We start from the raw sequence: 19,812 nt of genomic DNA on the forward strand, positions 1-19,812 counted from the left end.
TCAATTATATTTATGCTTTACATCAAATGCGATATTGACACTCGACTACGGTAATTGTATGATAACACAACAGCATTTTGGTTCACTTACTCTGTGATCACAGGATAGGGCTGAGCGATCCATCTTGTATGCAGTTTTCATTGGTGATGATGGCGAAGACTTACACTTCAGTGGCGCATCAGCTGAAATATGGTCAAGACACAATGTTTTCAATTGGTTGATATTCATAGAAAAAAGCACTATGTTCCGGCTTAGTTTAAGAGTAGGGTCAGAAGTTCTTCCTGACCAAATATATGAGACAAACGTTGTATAAACTTACCTTCAAACGACAAGCTGTCCATGAGATTCTCGGCCACTAGGCCTGTGTTGTTGTACATCCCTTTCGGATAGATGTTCGCTCTTTCTTTCTTCAGCTCCTCTTCGCGCTGTTTCACCATCTTGATCTCCTCGTCCACCAATGACAGCTGGCTCCTGGAGCGCAGCTTGAAGAAGGGGTTGTTGAGAAACGTTGAGGAGCATTCCTGGCCTTGCTGCTCACAGGCCGTGTTCAGGCAGAACTCTGAGGCGCTCCTGATGATCAGGTTGGATGTCTCTAGGATGATGAAGTTGGCATTGGAGGTTTCATCCGAGTGCCACTCGTTAGCTCTGGAGGTGTCTCTGGCGCCATGTCTTGGACTTCCTTCCGGTTCTAGTATAATGATGCTGTTGGCAGGCAGATCGTGTTTCAGTGGCCCCTTTGCCGGCGAAGACGTAATAATAAATGATGGAGTAGTTTTGGATCTGGGTATGTTGCAGCTGCCGTCCTCCATACTCTCAAACGTCTTCCTCTTTTCGTCAACCTCCTGACATAACTTCGCTGGGAGCAAGATGACTGGCTTGGCATTTGTCTGAGCACATTCTGTAGGTTTCGTCCCATTGGAGAAACCCCTGTCCCGCTTAAAGATGTCTTCTCTCTCCATGGCCAGGCGGATCTCCCTCTCAATGGAGGTCTCTGGGAATTCTTCATAAGGGGACCTGTAGCTGGAATCGCCCAGGCCTGAGTCCTCTGAGCAGGGGCTAAACTGGGTGTGGGGATACTCAGCTCCACCCATAGCCAAATTCTCTAGGCTCGTATCTCTCGTCTTGGGCCTGTCAATGTTCCTGACTGGAGTGTACATGAAGCTGTGGCTGCCCATGAGGGGCCCACACTGCTTTGTGGTGGGTGACAGCACCAAGTTCTTGGTCTGCTCTTCCATCTCCCTCCACTGTTTCCGGGCCAGCTGGAAGTCCACATGCTCTGTGCTGACGTTCTCACTCTTGGTCTCCTGGATAACGCAGAAGTCCTTTGGAAGCTTCTTGTTGGGATCTGCCTTGCAAGATGTATTGTGCCTTGAACCATTGCTATTTCCCTCTTCGTCTTCAGAGATTTTGGACAGGCTTTGGAGCAGTGCTGCAGGGTTATATGTCACTTCCTGTGCAATACCAGTGAGGTAATCTGGTTGCTCCAACACTTCCAGTTCCTCTTCCTTTGGTATCTTCACTTGAACTTCCTCCTCGTTATCGTCATGGTTGTCAACATTTTCCACTTCAACCTTTTGGACGAAGAGATCCTGTGCACTCAGTTGGAGGCTATCCAGATAGTCATCATCGTCCTCATGGTTGATCGAGGAGGAAAATATCGCCCTCCATTTATTTGCTCCATCTTCACTCTCATCGTCTGAAGAGGCCTCTGCTATCTCAACACGCAGGCATTCATCCACCTCGTCTGGGTCCAGACCATGACAGGACTCGTTGGAGACATCCGACAGAACCTCCTCTCTGATGTACTGTTCTAGTAAAGACTCCTCTGGGACATCACTGATGTAGTTTTCTAATGGGCCATATTGAATCTCTTTTGTGTCTTTATCCTCACCATCTTCATCATCCTCTGTGGTGGACACAGTATCTTCAGGCTGTTCTAGTTCTTGGGTGTCCTGTCTCTTACGATGAGCTTCGTTCTCATACACACTGTCAACACTTGACGGTGTGTCAGAGACAGACGAAGTGATGGATTCGTTTCGGTTGAGTTCTTCATGGCTAGACAAAGCCTCCTTTCGAAATGGGTTACCTGTGCAGAGCCCGTTTCCTAAGCCGTCAAGCTCATCGATCATACTAGCCGGTAAATCTGCTAGAATTTCTAGCAACGCTTTCTTTCCTATAGATTCTAGTGAGTCAGCCTCTAAACAGACTTGTTCCTCTTCTGTTCCTCCTAAGCCCTTTTGGTTTTCAGTTGAGTCAGTGAGCGAGAGTTCCTTTTCATAGGCAATTACGCTGGTCATCTCCGTTTGTTCACTGGTCTCCATGGTTACCGCCTTCGAGAAGGATCTGGGTTCGTTTGGATTGTGATTCTGAGGGTTACTGCAACCTTCGTTCAGTTCTTTACCATCCGTCACACTTGCCACAGCGGTAGCTCTCTGAAAGAAATGAAAAGGTATTCACCCGTCAGTAAGGGAGATTGGGAATTGTTACAGTGTTACATGTTATTCCCTCACTGAGTGCAGTATCGCTGAGTTTGGCACTTTGTATATGAAAATCATTTTCTCTTTTCCCTCTGTAGCCTTTCTCTAGGCTTTAGATTGGTTTGTTCTTCCTCTCCTTCTTTCCCCCTTTCATACTTAGTTGAAATGTCTCTGTTATATTGTCCCCTTATTTCCCAAGTGATAGGTAAAGCCTTTTCTACACAGCTCAGCCAAACAATAGACCTTATTACAGTGACCTGTATATTACACAGAACAGACAGCATATCATTTGTGAAGAGGTTTTGCTTGATTCTTTATCTAGGTAAAAAGGGTTTGGTATTCACTCAGAAATATGTTAATAAAATGGCAAAAAAAACATTATACAGAGTCTATCTGAATCCTGTGGAACACATAAGAAACCAATCCAAGCAAATCCTATCTTTGTCTTTTCCCATCTATTACAATTTGTACCAAACACATTGAAAACAAAACAGAGAGGATCACATGTAATTGCAGAGGGGTGGACTCATCAAAGTTGTTTGTTTACTATTGCAGTGAATTGACAAATTGGGTTAATCCACAGTGAGGCTGAACAAGAACACCAGTCGTACCAGCTGAATTAGATGGCTCTGGCTCCGGCTTACATAAGACTGCAGAATTGACTATCACCCACGCTGTGTGTGTGTGTGTGTGTGTGTGTGTGTGTGTGTGTGTGTGTGTGTGTGTGTGTGTGTGTGTGTGTGTGTGTGTGTGTGTGTGTGTGTGTGTGTGTGTGTGTGTGTGTGTTATACACTACTTCTGTTCTGTGTGTGTACACCCGCAGACGCCCCCAGCATGCCCAGGGGTAGTGGTGTCCCCATGTCGCCGCTCAGCACCACCACCATGGGAGAGACAGGAAACTGACTGCTGATTGGTGTCATAACGAGGGAAAACTTAGATAGAAAAACTGTGACAGGCTGAGCAGAACACACAACACATGCATTTCCAGTCAATTAACCCGAGGAAATGAATTCATTTGCTTTTAGAAATGTAATTATTCTTAAAAATGTCATAGTTGGAACTGTTCGTGGTGAATTTGACATTTGTTCTGTGCTCTGAAATTACTGTGAAAATAAAACTATTTTCTCACAGTATTTACATGTCACATTTGTGATTTATGCTATCCACACTTTACTGTGTATCGTTTAGACTTTTTTTTTCTACGGATGGTGATTCATTATCACCTACTTTTCACACACCACACAGGGATTGATTAGATGCCAACACCAAAACTGACTGTTTCCGTGGAATATACAGCGTCTCCATGACGCCACGCAAGTCAGGTGTCTTGCTTTGATTTGATCAGGGAAACAGTGTTTTCCTTCTCATCTTAACTCCATCATTCCACCCACGGTTCTGCATCTATGACCGGACAAGCTAATCAAAAGCATCTCTTGTATCCTATCCGTTGTGTAAAATGTGTTGTACATCGTGAGGCTGTTTCCCAGACAAAGATTAAGCGTAATCCTGGACTGAAAAGCACATTCAATGGAGATTATCCGGGAAACTGCCACCTAAATGTTCAACCTGAGTCTTTGCCAAGCCCAACTCCAGAGAAAGGCTCACATCAAGCACTGAGCTGTGGCTTCTTTCACACCAAAGCTCAGAGTATTTAACAGCTCCAAACAGCAAGGACTGCCAACAGTCATTCATAATGAGACCATAATCCTCATCTATCCTATGACTTTCTTTACAACTGTCACTGTAGGCAAATTCCTTTGTGTTGTTATAGAGCTGTTGCTACAAAAAAAAACACTGTGAAACAAGATTTTAATTGTGACTGTTATTAGCTGTTATTGTCAGGATTGTTTTGTTTGGATGTTTTGACAATGTGTCAGACAAATCAAATCGTATTTTGTGAAATAGCATAACATATTTATAACTTTATATTTCTTCTCCCTGTGAATGTGTTGAGATAATAGTTTAGTCATTCAAAATATTTCTTAGGTGGAATAATTTGGCAAGGCACAACAATATGATATCCTACCTCCATTGTCAGCTCGGCAACATCTCCCAGATATTTCTCTATCCCTGCTTTATCAGAACCAGATAGCTAGTTCAATGCAGTCCGTATTGTGTAGCTACAAACAACAGAGGTGATACAGGGCTTAAGGTATTTCCGCTGGTTGACAGCACCACTAACCTTCCTCTCTTTTCTTCCTGTCACCGTCATCATTTTGAACCATCTAATCCCACACAAATGCTACACAAACATTCCTCTGTGACAATACAACGGGACAAAGATGGATAAAACAAAGTTTCCTTCTATCCAAGGTCGGAAATAGACACATCATCAAGCCAAACACAACAAGCCATTAAGTCCAATCAAAAATAAGACAGAAGTGCTGAGCACCATGGCAACCCCCAGTAGTCATACCACTTAGCACACAGTTTGAGTGCACAAACTTCCACCACAGTCTCACAGGCTCTCAGGCATGAGCTGTCGTGTCCTAAGTATCTGTGTGCAATAAAAAATGCAGCGTCAATGTGAGATTAGCATCAAGCACACAGAAAGAGAGACAGAACTGATGTGTTAGAACGGAACAGAACATCATAGCCGTAGAAATATAATCAAATGCACATGGTACCTACCAGAAGCTTCCAACAGATGAGCCAGAAAGAGATCATCTTGATCTTAATGGTCCAGACAAATCAAAATACACTCTTCACAACAAACACCCAACATGGACTCTGAGTGACTGTGTGTGGTGCGGTGGGAGAAATGCCCAGCCTTATTGATAACTGATCAGAGGTGTTGATCAGTGAATGGTACCCATGTTGAAAGAACTAGAGGGGCACTCTATTGGCAGAAATGCCATTGTGATGAGGTTGATGCTGGAGATGGTTGTTCCTCAGGCTACTTCCTAATCACGGATGTGGCTACTTGTTATGGTGGTGTCCTAGTGCACTCCCAGTCACTGAGTGGCCATTGAGTGCCCCTGTGTAATCCATGGACTTTTAGCGAGCCACTCAATAGGTGACCAAGGTCATGATGGGATTGATTTTAGCCTGAATGGTGGCATCATGGAGATATTTTCTGCAGGGAATGAGATTGAAAGCTGCATGTGACATTTGTGATGTGTTTCTGTTGTTGTTGTTGTGTGTGTCCCCAGCTTGCGAAGCATCATCCATATTACACATCAACTAAATGCCACGTTGAATTCTGAAGTCGCTTGCATGTGCGTCATTCGTAAGTGCCCGCAGGAGGCAGGATGCTTGGCAAGAAAGCTGTTGTACACTCTGCTTATTAGTTTCAAGGCTGTTCTCTATACAAAAGGAACAGTAGCTGTGAAGTTCAGGAACAGAACAGGCTCGGTGAAAAGAGACATGGTGTACGTGGGTGGGTTGGAAACATGGAGTATGACTAATGATGTATATAAACCCTGAATTGCTCATGCTATGTATTGGCCATTAAGAGGCTTTGAACTGACCGGTCGGATATATTGTCACTGGAATTCTACAGTATTTTGATTAAATTATTAAAGTCAAAATTGTAAGTGTATTTAAGTATTTTGTTGTTTTAGTGGGGACAGTAACATTTAGTTTTCAGGTTGAACTCATATAATATCATTTAAAAGTATGCATTAATGTGTGTAATAGAATAAATGTGGCAAAAACTAATGTAGACATTAATAAATGCATTTAGCTTCCAAAATATTTGTACAGTGACGGGGCTTCAACACAGTGCCCCCCTATGAGTCATCTAGGGTATGGAAATCATTGAGGACCATCTGAAGGAAACTAGTGTGATAGAATATTTCTAAGAAACCTTGAGCCCTGCAAGGTTTACATGTTCATCTCGTCCGAGGTTAACATATTGAAACACCCAACATTGACAATAAGAACATGAAGTCTGTCCTCTGGTGTTGATAGGTCAAATTCTCATGATTACAAACGTCAATAGTAGTGACATTTTAATTTGACGGAAAAATGTGGTATAGTGATTTTTTTGCCGGAGATTGTATAACTAATACATGTGGTGTGTTCCTGCACTTTTGAGAACACTCTACACTGCTAGCTTGTTCACCATTACAAACGTCAATAGTAGTGACGTTCTAATTGGATGGAACTACATTTGGAGCTTTTGTTGTGGTCCTTCTGTAGCTCAGTTGGTAGAGCATGGCGCTTGTAACGCCAGGGTAGTGGGTTCGATCCCCGGGACCACCCATACGTAGAATGTATGCACACATGACTGTAAGTCGCTTTGGATAAAAGCGTCTGCTAAATGGCATATATTATTATTATTATATATTGTTGCTATGCACTGCTAGCTAGTGAGGGTGATGTCATTATCATTTTAATTTATCAACGGGACTTGATAGAGCTGTAAGAGTCACAGACTCTATAGTAGGAGGTTAGAGAGAGTGTGTGTGTGTGTGTGTGTGTGTGTGTGTGTGTGTGTGTGTGTGTGTGTGTGTGTGTGTGTGTGTGTGTGTGTGTGTGTGTGTGTGTGTGTGTGTGTGTGTGTGTGTCTGTGTGTCTGTGTGTGTGTGTGTGCACCTGGCTATCTCCCGGGCTGGAACGACTAGATGGAGTGGTGATGATGGAGGCCTCTTCAGCAACTCGCTATCTGCATAGTCAAGTACCTAAAACTCTTATCTCTACCTGACTCCCAGACAGCACAATGTAATGCATGTCGTACATGCAAGGACACCTGCTGCTGCTTTCAGGAAAACACAGAGAGATGAGTTCTTATTCTTTTACCTTTGTCATTTGCAGTGCACTTGTGTGCATGTGACTTTTATGAAATTGACAAACAAATTCCTTCATTTTGATCTTGTTGATGTACCTGTAGCAGTTCGAGCGTTGGGCCAGTAACCGAAAGGTTGGTTGTTTTTATTCCTGAGCCGACAAGATGAATAATCTGTCGACGTGCCCTTAAGTAAGGCACTTAACCCTAATTGCTCCAGGGTCGCCGTTGATAATTGCAGACCCTGGCCGTGACACAGGGAGAGTTGGTATATGCAAAAATCACATTTCCAATTTACACAAGTATTAATAAACACTTGTACATGTGTGAAATGGGACAATTATAAGCATCCACCAAATAACTATTTGCAAATACAGAAAATAAATGAATAGAAAGGAGGATCTTTCCATTCAGAGGTTTTATGATCGAAGAAGTTTTAGTAAAAGATCAAATGAAAACATTTGCAATCTCTTTCTACACACTTAAATTTAACCCCCAAAACCTCTCAAATGACCTGAATATATCAATACATTCAGCAAGGATTTAGTTTTTGTCTAATACAGTCCAAAGTGAAATATAAATATAAAATATGAGCATTTGAATATAATCCAAATGTATTGTCAGAACACCTTGATTTAGTTCAGAATGTAATAATATATTTCCGTTGTACCTGTGGCTGTGTTGTTTTTCTGTATTACAACAATTATACCGTCTTTGACCAACCTCAGCGGATCTATACCTAATCTAACGCACCATCACACATTCACACACTGTAACACACTCCAATTCAACACCCACTTCTAGTCCACTATCTATATGATGCCCTTTCACCATCATAATCCTTTTAGACTTTTACAAGAGACAATTGCAGCAAACCGATACAAGTTACATCATGCAATAACAGTTCTGGTCTATAAAACCAGCTGGTATTTCAAGTCCCTGTCAGTACTCCGTACAAAGGAAAAACTCTTCTGTCTGTGTTATTGTTGCTGCGGTCCTACCTTATGCCAGTCCAGCAGGTGATTGTAGACTGGTTTTGGCTAGCAGTGTTAAGCTGGCGCTCTGTCTCTCTGTAGCCTCAGAGACTAGAACTCTGATTATGAATGTGTGTAGAGAGGAAGCAACCAATAGCAGAGCAGTGTGGATGGTGCAAAGAGATGGTCTCTCTCTCTCCTTTTCCCTTCCACACACACACACACACACACACACACACACACACACACACACACACACACACACACACACACACACACACACACACACACACACACACACACACACACACACACACACACACACACACACACACACACACACTGTCGCATATTCATAAAGAGCGTACCCAAGACTTCTCTGCTGTGAGTAACGTTGAGAATGCTGATGTTTTGCACGATGATTAACCCTGTGACGCATTTAGTCAAAACCAGGAACTTACTGTTCAAGTTCTAATCTTTCCAACCTTCTCTGGTTTTCTTTCCTGAGGTTTGCCCAGTGTGCTGTAACTTGAACTGATGATTGCGTGTATTTCGAGTTCAGATATGCTTTTTTGACTATTTCAATTGATAACAATCCCTTCACTGAATGTATGGTCAATCAATGTACAAACTCTCAACCATAGAAATAACATGTTGATAAAAGTCTTTCTTATTCATTTTTCTTTGGTTATTCAGATAACACATTTTTATTTTCCAATTTAGTATGCAATATTACCAATGACATTAATAATTCAGGAATGAATTCCTCATTGTAGATTTTGTAAAAGCGCTGACAGCAGAAAAAGGTCGGTCACTTTGGCGTTAAAACACCTTCACAGCCATTTTAGAAATGATCAGCAAATGTCTTTGAATAAATATTGTTGCTGATTGAATACTACACCTAATACATTTAACACATGCATAGCATAAATGCATGATTGACATACAGACATTTTCAATTTCACACATTCATAGATCATCTTGGCACTTCCATGATAATATAAACACAATTCTGATCATATGTCTTGTCAGTGGTCTGCCTCTTAGAAGACGTCCTGTATCTGATGAGCAAAATAGTGTGTAGAAAAGGTCTGTTTCATAGGACCACTCTTTTCTGTTCCTTATTCTTCACAGAATAGTAACGTCAGGGACGGGTATCTATCACTTTGCCGGTTACACTTTCCCCCCTAGCTTTGCCATTCTCATTTTCAAAGCTGTGGATAAGAAAAATGGAAAATGTTTAAGTTCAATATTTTTTGACTGAATCTTGATTTTCACCTAAATTCAAGTCAATCATCCCACAAACCCAGTAATATAAAATGTTCTCCTGAAGGTTTCCATGGTATAAGAAGAACAACCTGTGTGAATATCCATATGTAATACTTGTGCATTGTCTTGCTGTCTCTAAAGATTTCTTCTTTAGGAAAAAACTTTTTAGGGTGGAAGGGATTTTTTCCATCGAAATTGTAGCTTATATAACGGTAAGAAAACGCTTATGTAAGTATTTCTCAAGCAAATGCCACTTCATGTTCCTCAGCGTAAGTCTGGGCTTTTCAGATGGATTAGGAAGAAATACCCAACGACATGTTTGCCAATAGAGACCCAAAAGAAAACAGCGTAGACAGAGCATTACCTTGAACATGGAACACAGTTCAACATCTGTACCAATGCAACACAACAATGGACAGTGAGTTTCAGGGAGGAGGAAAAACACTAAACATTACAAAATGGTGATGTATAAATGATCACCCTTTGAAGTCAGGTAAATCATTATATTGAAAGAGTATTGTAGGATTGGCGGTATACGTCAGTTAGTCAGCAGTTTAGCCATGCTGTGAAATTGTAGTCTGAATTGACAAAGAGAGAACTGCAACCAGTGGATAGTATGACACATTAGTTTTAATTAGTTTAGATTCAAAAGTAGACATCATGCTGAACAGTTAAGTTAGATAGCACACACATACATTAGAAATGACCAAGCACTTAATCTTATATAAAATAAAATAAACATCTCATTCGAGAAATGTAATGCCTTTCCTTACAAGCAGCAGCATCATCTTTGGCATTCAGTACACCTGTACCCAGAACATGACCAAGCAAATGTTGATGTGTTCAGCACTACGGCCACTGGATGGAGCTAAAGTCTCAAAAAAACAAGTTAGTAATACACTGATTTACATGACAACATCTCTCCGATATTGTTTTCATTCAAAACAGTTAAAAGCTTTCATTCGGTTGTCAAAGCTGACTATAGTTCAAATAAGGCCACATAAAGTAATGCCAGGTGTGGTAACCGCTCTAAAACTGTGCCTTATTATCTTGTTAAAGGAAGACAAAAGAGGGTGAATGTAGGGACCACGGGTTAGAGAATGCTGTACATGCTTGGGCTGTGGGTAGGTTGGCACAGATGCCACAGTGTTCGCGTGTGATCTCAACGGCTCACAAGATCATAGAGAGAGTGTTAGGCTGTTAGAGCAGATGAGAGGCTAGGTTAGCATTTGATGAGAGGGATTGAAGAGCCCCAGCCCCCTAAGCAGCAGCAATTATTTTTGCCCGTCTTGATACCTGCGCTCATGGGCACTTCCATGGCCAGGGGCTGTTGGTCTGGGTCAGAACTGCGCTTGCCAGGTTTGTGGGTGAACGTGGGTCGGTGTAGCAGACTCTCAGAGTTTGTGGAATCTGCAGTATAGTCTGTGTTGTTGTTGCATATAGCTGTGGGTTGGAAAATCTTGCTTCGGTATCCCTCTGGGTGGTATGAGGGTACGTTGTTGTCATCTTCTTCATCATCATCGCCGTTTCCGATGACGACCAGCTCGGCCTGGATATTCTCCTCATCTTCCTCCTCTGCTGCGTTCTGGTAGCCCATGAAGATCATTGTCACTGGTTCAGAGTCCAGATCAGGTGGCAAGGTGTTCATAATGTTGAAGGAGGACTCACCACTGTCACTGGTGTAAAATGGTGACTGTCGACTGCTGGGGTAGAATGGAGACTGACGACAGTTGGGGTAGATTGGTGACTGCCTGTCCCAATCTGTCACAGTATTCTCTAGCAGCGGTATGGGAGTGCGGCTTTCTCCTGAACTCAGGACTGTGATGATAGCTGGTCTGTTTTTATCTGGGTGTGGGCCTTTTCCACTGCTACCATTGGTGAGGCTCTGACCAGTTTTGAAACCTTGATGGGGGGGTGATTGAGTCTGCACTAGATGCTTGTCGGCGTGGATGTTTGGAATGTGAGAGGGGGCAGAGCTGGCTACTTCTTCCCTGCTCTGGGCTCCATCTCTGGGCAGAGCTTCTGGAAGCATCTGGAAAGGGCTGGCTTGAGGATGGCGGGTTGTAATGGACGTCCGATGGCCATTGGGCTCACCAGGACTGGGGCTGACGTGTCCCTGCTCAGGCTTCCATGCAGGGGTTGAAGGCCTGCTGGTGTAAGGAGCAGCGTAGACGGGCCTGTGGTACTGGACCTCGGTGGGGACCTTTGCATCCCCAGCCTGGCGCAGGAGCGCCTCCACCTCAACGTTACTCAGTTCGCCCACCCCCACCCCATTCTGGGTCACCTGTCCCTCCGAGCGTAGGGCATAGACAGACTTCTTCCCATCATCATAGACCTTCACACCCTTCTGTTGGAACTCTTCAGGGGTTAGGGTGGTCATGGACACGACTTGGCTTTCTCCTGTTCTCATGTCCTTCTCTACACTGATCTCCATGGCGAACATAGCTACGGAGAGAGAGAGAGGACATAGGATGGACAACAACTAGAACACAATGTTTATGATTCATATAACATCCTGAATGTATTTTGAATGTACCACAAATATGTACAGTAGATTATAACTCCTGTCTGTAAACTGTTTTCATGTAGTTATGTGTTCAATCAATAATCAAAGTATAGATCCTTGACAAATGAAAAAAGCTTTTTATCCAATTTCCGCCCTGCTAAAAACATTAAATTACAGGCTTTGAAACGGCCTAATTGGAACAGCAGGTGTCAAGGCCTGATTCAAGCTGAGTCCATGTTCTAGGAATCCAAATGAGTCACCGACAGAAAACGATCATATAAAGGCCCATATCACATAAAAATACTCTGTGATGTACAGGTGAAGTGCTTAATAATTCCAGATATCATCCTGCTTTTTCTGTTTTCGACAGTGCGCAGGTCTCTATTCATTCCATTATCCTGCTTGCTGAGACCTACGGGCCTTTGACATGACGCAATGTTGTGTTAAGCACTATAAAAGAGTGCAGATGGCCACTCATTGTGTGTACACAAATATTCACTCTAAATAACATGGGCCAGATATCGCATACAGAATACTGTATATTGTTTATATACCCTGCTTTGGTTCTTCGCCATCGTGTCCTTCCTGTGGATTTGGTATTTTCCTCAGTGGTCTACAGGTAGGTGTGATGGACCTTTGCATCTGGAAATCTGGCATATTTGGAATCGGTGCGTAAATGTATTGTATCGGGTCTGTAAAGATAACATCCCAGTCAGTTCACATATGCCAACAGGTCCACCAGAAGATGTTAACATGGAATAAATATAGGAATGTAATGTTAGGAAGACGTATTTACCTGCCTGGTACTCGGCATTTAACTCCTGTGTGGAGATACAGGTGTTCACAATCAAATCCGACTGAAAGGATGATGTGAAAATCACAACAAGCCAGGTGAAAAAGGAAGGATGTTAGTAATTAGTGATGATTTCCAAACGTCTCGAGGTTTGTTTCCGCTTAGTGATTAGACACCATATCCAAGGAATCAGAAAACATGCAACGAGAACAGTGGCACCTTCTGCCCTCCATCAATATAATTGCCTTCCATTTCGCATCACCTTTTCCTCTGAAAGCAGACCTTTGCTAACCGCCGCACACCCACACAGTCATTTCACAGTAACCTCTTGGTGGAAGAAAACAACCACTTTAACACAAATCACTACCTGCATATTCAATTAATATCCTCCATTTCATTGGAATGAAGCCATGCCCCATAGATATAAAGAACATAGACACAGATTATTAGACATTATCCATCACCCCATTGCTGTTAGTGTAAGGCTGACGGTGAGAATGATCATCCAAATTCACTGCAAACTCAAGGTTCAAGCATTAGGCTTAATACCCAGGAACCCTTGTTGTTCTCCCAAAGAACCAGAATAATGGATATAAATACAAGTCCCACATTATAAGCACAAAGTAATGGTCTAATGTTAGTATTAGACGAGCAATACCTTGATGATGTCCTCTGCAGTCCTTTCCACCTCCTTCAGTCTCTTCAGAATCACTTCCTCGTTGGCTGAAATCTGCAGCTCCTGTGTTTCCAGAGCCTCTATTTCCGTCTCCATTCTGTAAAGTGGTTACAAAACATAGAGCAGCTTAGCAGCCGCAATCAGCCCAGACAGACAGTAATCACTCAGCAAGCAGTGGTATTCATATGGAAATCGGAAAAACAAATTGACATTTGCATGGAAATGACCTTATCCATTGCAACCATAATCATTGGTAGTCGGTCACTTATAGCTTAGCATGTAAATTAGCATATGCAATGATTATGCTTGTTCTTTGATGGAGATAGATCAGTATGCGGCTTGGATGTCAATCAAAACAACCCTGAATATGTACCGTATTTGGCTCATATCAAATAGAAAAACATGACTATTTTACTTGCATCCAATATTTAAATATTTTACATTCAAACATACTCTCATTAAGGGGAAAATTGATAGGCTGTTTATGTGTTTTATTAAATGTGGTTGTTTTGGTCAGGGGTCAAAGTCTATTTCTGAAACCTCATCCGGATCCTTGATAGGTTGTTTTGTCCAGGTGATGAGGAGGATTTCTCTCTAGATTGGTTTGGCGCTTTTGCCTGCATCCCAAATGCCACCCTATTCCCTATATAGTGCACTACTTTTGAATAGTGCACTACTCTTGACCGGGACACAACGGGTGGGAATAGAGTGCCATTTAGGACATAGCTTTATCACACAACTCTGATACTGTCCAGTGAACAGAGCCCATCTCATCACATCACTGCTGGCAGGCAGGATGGCAGGACAGACAACAGACGGGTCCCTCCAGTTCACTCGTCTCTCTATTAATGTTCTACCATCAGAAAATATAACAGTGCCTCTCTCTGATAGAACATATTATCACTTACAGCTATACTCTGAGAGCTATACTAAAAGCTATATACACTAACACTATAACACTAGAGAGTAACACTCTATATACTCTCAAGAAGTTAGTATTGTTATTGCATAATGGTACTATTACTCTCTTAAAGTACTTATTATAGACTGGGTGGTTTGAGTGCTGATTGGCTGAAAGCCATGGTATATCAGACAGTATACCATGGGTATGACCAAACATGTATTTTTTATGCTCTAATTACATTGGTAACACGTTTCTAATAGCAATAAGGCACCTCGGGGCTTTGTGAAATATGGCCAATATACCACAGATTTTTTATTTTTTATTTCACCTTTATTTAACCAGGTAAGCTTGTTGAGAACAAGTTCTCATTTGCAACTGCGACCTGGCCAAGATAAAGCATAGCAGTGTGAGCAGACAACACAGAGTTACACATGGAGTAAACAATTAACAAGTCAATAACACAATAGGAAAAAAAAAGTGGAGTCTATATACATTGTGTGCAAAAGGCATGAGGAGGTAGGCGAATAATTACAATTTTGCAGATTAACACTGGAGTGATAAATTATCAGATGGTCATGTACAGGTAGAGATATTGGTGTGCAAAAGAGCAGAAAAGTAAATAAATAAAAACAGTATGGGGATGAGGTAGGTAAAAATGGGTGGGCTATTTGCCGATAGACTATGTACAGCTGCAGCGATCGGTTAGCTGCTCAGATAGCAGATGTTTGAAGTTGGTGAGGGAGATAAAAGTCTCCAACTTCAGTGATTTTTGCAATTCGTTCCAGTCACAGGCAGCAGAGAACTGTAACGAAAGGCGGCCAAATGAGGTGTTGGCTTTAGGGATGATCAGTGAGATACACCTGCTTGAGCGCGTGCTACGGATGGGTGTTACCATCGTGACCAGTGAACTGAGATAAGGCGGAGCTTTACCTAGCATGGACTTGTAGATGACCTGGAGCCAGTGGGTCTGGCGACGAATATGTAGCGAGGGCCAGCCGACTAGAGCGTACAAGTCGCAGTGGTGGGTGGTATAAGGTGCTTTAGTGACAAAACGGATGGCACAGTGATAAACTGCATCCAGTTTGCTGAGTAGAGTGTTGGAAGCAATTTTGTAGATGACATCGCCGAAGTCGAGGATCGGTAGGATAGTCAGTTTTACCAGGGTAAGTTTGGCGGCGTGAGTGAAGGAGGCTTTGTTGCGGAATAGAAAGCCGACTCTTGATTTGATTTTCGATTGGAGATGTTTGATATGAGTCTGGAAGGAGAGTTTATAGTCTAGCCAGACACCTAGGTACTTATAGATGTCCACATATTAAAGATTGGAACCATCCAGGGTGGTGATGCTGGTCAGGCGTGCGGGTGCAGGCAGCGAACGGTTGAAAAGCATGCATTTGGTTTTACTAGCGTTTAAGAGCAGTTGGAGGCCATGGAAGGAGTGTTGTATGGCATTGAAGCTCGTTTGGAGGTTAGATAGCACAGTGTCCAAGGACGGGCCGGAAGTATATAGAATGGTGTCGTCTGCGTAGAGGTGGATCAGGGAATAAGGGCTGTGTTGCAGGCACTCCACATTGCATCGTGCTTAAGAACAGCCCTTAGCCGTGGTATATTGGCCATATACCACACCCCCTCGGGCCTTATTGCTTAAATACAGTGCCTTGCGAAAGTATTCGGCCCCCTTGAACTTTGCGACCTTTTGCCACATTTCAGGCTTCAAACATAAAGATATAAAACTGTATTTTTTTGTTAAGAATCAACAACAAGTGGAACACAATGATGAAGTGGAACGACATTTATTGGATATTTCAAACTTTTTTTAACAAATCAAAAACTGAAAAATTTGCCGTGCAAAATGATTCAGCCCCTTTACTTTCAGTGCAGCAAACTCTCTCCAGAAGTTCAGTGAGGATCTCTGAGTGATCCAATGTTGACCTAAATGACTAATGATGATAAATACAATCCACCTGTGTGTAATCAAGTCTCCGTATAAATGCACCTGCACTGTGATAGTCTCAGAGGTCCGTTAAAAGCGCAGAGAGCATCATGAAGAACAAGGAACACACCAGGCAGGTCCGAGATACTGTTGTGAAGAAGTTTAAAGCCGGTTTGGATACAAAAACATTTCCCAAGCTTTAAACATCCCAAGGAGCACTGTGCAAGCGATAATATTGTAATGGAAGGAGTATCAGACCACTGCAAATCTACCAAGACCTGGCCGTCCCTCTAAACTTTCAGCTCATACAAGGAGAAGACTGATCAGAGATGCAGCCAAGAGGCCCATGATCACTCTGGATGAACTGCAGAGATCTACAGCTGAGGTGGGAGACTCTGTCCATAGGACAACAATCAGTCGTATATTGCACAAATCTGGCCTTTATGGAAGAGTGGCAAGAAGAAAGCCATTTCTTAAAGATATCCATAAAAAGTGTTGTTTAAAGTTTGCCACAAGCCACCTGGGAGACACACCAAACATGTGGAAGAAGGTGCTCTGGTCAGATGAAACCAAAATTGAACTTTTTGGCAACAATAACAATGCAAAACGTTATGTTTGGCGTAAAAGCAACACAGCTCATCACCCTGAACACACCATCCCCACTGTCAAACATGGTGGTGGCAGCATCATGGTTTGGGCCTGCTTTTCTTCAGCAGGGACAGGGAAGATGGTTAAAATTGATGGGAAGATGGATGGAGCCAAATACAGGACCATTCTGGAAGAAAACCTGATGGAGTCTGCAAAAGACCTGAAACTGGGACGGAGATTTGTCTTCCAACAAGACAATGATCCAAAACATAAAGCAAAATCTACAATGGAATGGTTCAAAAATAAACATATCCAGGTGTTAGAATGGCCAAGTCAAAGTCCAGACCTGAATCCAATCGAGAATCTGTGGAAAGAACTGAAAACTGCTGTTCACAAATGCTCTCCATCCAACCTCACTGAGCTCGAGCTGTTTTGCAAGGAGGAATGGGAAAAAATGTCAGTCTCTCGATGTGCAAAACTGATAGAGACATACTCCAAGCGACTTACAGCTGTAATCGCAGCAAAAGGTGGCGCTACAAAGTATTAACTTAAGGGGGCTGAATAATTTTGCACGCCCAATTATTCAGTTTTTGATTTGTTAAAAAAGTTTGAAATATCCAATAAATGTCGTTCCACTTCATCATTGTGTCCCACTTGTTGTTGATTCTTCACAAAAAATACAGTTTTATATCTTTATGTTTGAAGCCTGAAATGTGGCAAAAGGTCGCAAAGTTCAAGGGGGCCGAATACTTTCGCAAGGCACTGTATATCTGCATTGACTCTGAGGGAGTAATCCTCTCTAAGGGGGTTGGTTTAAGCAGGCAGGGCTATAAGAACAGTAGACAGGTTGTTACGTAACAATGGTTGGGGTGGGAAGACTGTCTGTACGACCGTTGGCTGACACACAAAGCCTCTCACAGGGGTTAAGCAGTGGGTTAAGGAGCGCCATCTCTGTATAATCCTTCCAATCGTTTCCCACTCATAGTAGCTCAGGCTAGAAAGTGAAAGCTTTTGAAAATCTCATGTGTTGCCCTTTGACTTAGAAACGTATGCTCTTGACTCACTAACGCGTGAATGTGTGCACTGCACTCAGCCACACACAAGCAAACATGGACGAACGCACAAGCGCACTAGTGCCGAGTGATTTGTGCTTTTTGAGGTCAGTTCAGTTTCGGTTCGTTTTTTTTTTTTAAATCACAGTTTTCGATTATTATTATTATTTTTTACATTAAATGCATTCTGAAATATAACCTTGGAATTATTTTTGTAGCTTTTTAATTGAAATTCCAAAGCCAAATATTTAGAACATTCAATTGCCAAAACATTGAAAACACTACCATCACTCCTTAGCACTTACTTACCATAATTTATTCACATTACTTAAATAAGATATTTTTGTTGTGTATATTACTTATTTTTCATATAAGTACTTTATTATTTAATTTCTTCGCATCTCATCTCTTCTGAGGCAGTAGCAGCAAGACTACCAGACAACCATCTAATGCTTTCTCTGTGCTCCCCAACGAGCCAAGTTCCTCTTGGCTAGCGAAAAGGTTAGCCCATGATCATTGGGTTGCCACAGCTGCCCATGCTGCAGAACTTTATGACAAAATCACTATTTTAGTAGTTCTTCAAAGTAGATAAGGCATTTTCAAGACTGCTACAACTATCAAAAGCTACCTCACAAACTGTCTCTATCCCTCTTGTCGCTGTGGTGTGTACATTCCTCTCCCATGGCGTACATTTTGTGTGCGGGAAGCTGTTCAACCACACTAAACTGTTGATTCTTGTCACACCCTGATCTGTTTCACCTGTCTTCTGATTGTCTCCACACCCTCCAGGTGTCACTTATTATCCCCGGTGTATATATCCCTGTGTTTCCTGTCTCTCTGTGCCAGTTTGTCATGTATGCTTTTCAGTGCTTTTCCCGTACTCCTGGTCCTCCCGGTTTCCCGTACTCCTAGTCCTCCCGGTTTTTGACCCTTGCCTGTTTTCTGGACTCTGTACCTGCCTGCCTGACCTTGAGCCTGCCTGCCTGACCTTGAGCCTGCCTGCCACTTTGTACCTCCTGGACTCTGAACTGGTTTTGACAATTTTGCCTGTCTACGACCATTCTCTTGCCTATCCCTTTAGGCTTGTTTAATAAATATCAAGACTCAAACCAGCTGCCTCCCGTGTCTGCATCTGAGTCTCGCCTTGTCCCCTTATAGATGCTGGTAGGATTTAATACCAAGATATTTAGCGATCTATATTTTAAGTGGTAAATAGCTCATTGCAATAGGCTTATATTTAAGGCTACAGCTTGGCAGACAAGTTATGGTGGCCTACAAATTTTGTGGAATTAGTAATTATTGTTAGTGACAGTTATGGTTGTAAGTAACGTTAGCTATATCTGATATTATAATGGCTCAGTTAAATATTATATTAAATGACAGGGGGGCTGTGTTACATGGATGCCATAATGGATGAACAGTAACATAGTTATGATGACAGAAATACATAATCTACATACTTAGGAGAGACAGGGTTAGGGAAGAGAGAACAGAGAATCTACCAACTGAGATTAGGTTAGCTACTGAGTTATTTTTCATAATGTGAAATCAATTCGACAGACCAGTAGTTATTTAGGACAGGGGCGTGTGTTTTATTTGGACTGGCACACCACCACCGTATGTTTTCAACAGCACTAACACTGTTACTGTAGAAATTCACAGGTACCTGAAACAACATCTGCCCGAACACTGTTGTTATAGGAATCCACAAGAGAACAAACATGAACTTTCTAAACACGGTTACTATATGATCAGAGAGAGGGTACTAAATATATTGTAGCACATGATAGGTTTTATCCTCTGGCTGGTCAAATGTGTTTGTGTGGACAGTTCAAGACATTTCAATGCAAAACATGTTTTATGTTATTTAAATTCAAGTACTGCTTCTCAGCGCTGGACAAAACAGTTTGGGTG

The 19,812-nt window shown here is 42.3% G+C and overlaps 1 protein-coding gene across 2 annotated transcripts in view; it reads right to left on the reverse strand.

The window, feature by feature from the left end:
• Positions 1-19,812, reverse strand: part of palmdb (palmdelphin b) — a 40,269-nt gene that overhangs the window by 1,164 nt on the left and 19,293 nt on the right. The window contains exons 5-7 of one of the 2 annotated variants that reach the window (XM_035741674.2): positions 13,407-13,521; positions 320-2,432; positions 91-182 (exon numbers count right to left, since the gene is read on the reverse strand). In XM_035741674.2, the coding sequence (XP_035597567.1) occupies positions 91-182; positions 320-2,432; positions 13,407-13,521 (2,320 nt within the window). Of the gene's footprint in view, positions 1-90; positions 183-319; positions 2,433-8,207; positions 8,371-13,406; positions 13,522-19,812 lie in introns of those variants that run through there. The other variant, XM_035741675.2, reaches the window with a different exon arrangement.

This window comes from Oncorhynchus keta, chromosome 28 (assembly GCF_023373465.1).
Source record: "Oncorhynchus keta strain PuntledgeMale-10-30-2019 chromosome 28, Oket_V2, whole genome shotgun sequence".
NCBI lineage: Eukaryota > Metazoa > Chordata > Actinopteri > Salmoniformes > Salmonidae > Oncorhynchus > Oncorhynchus keta.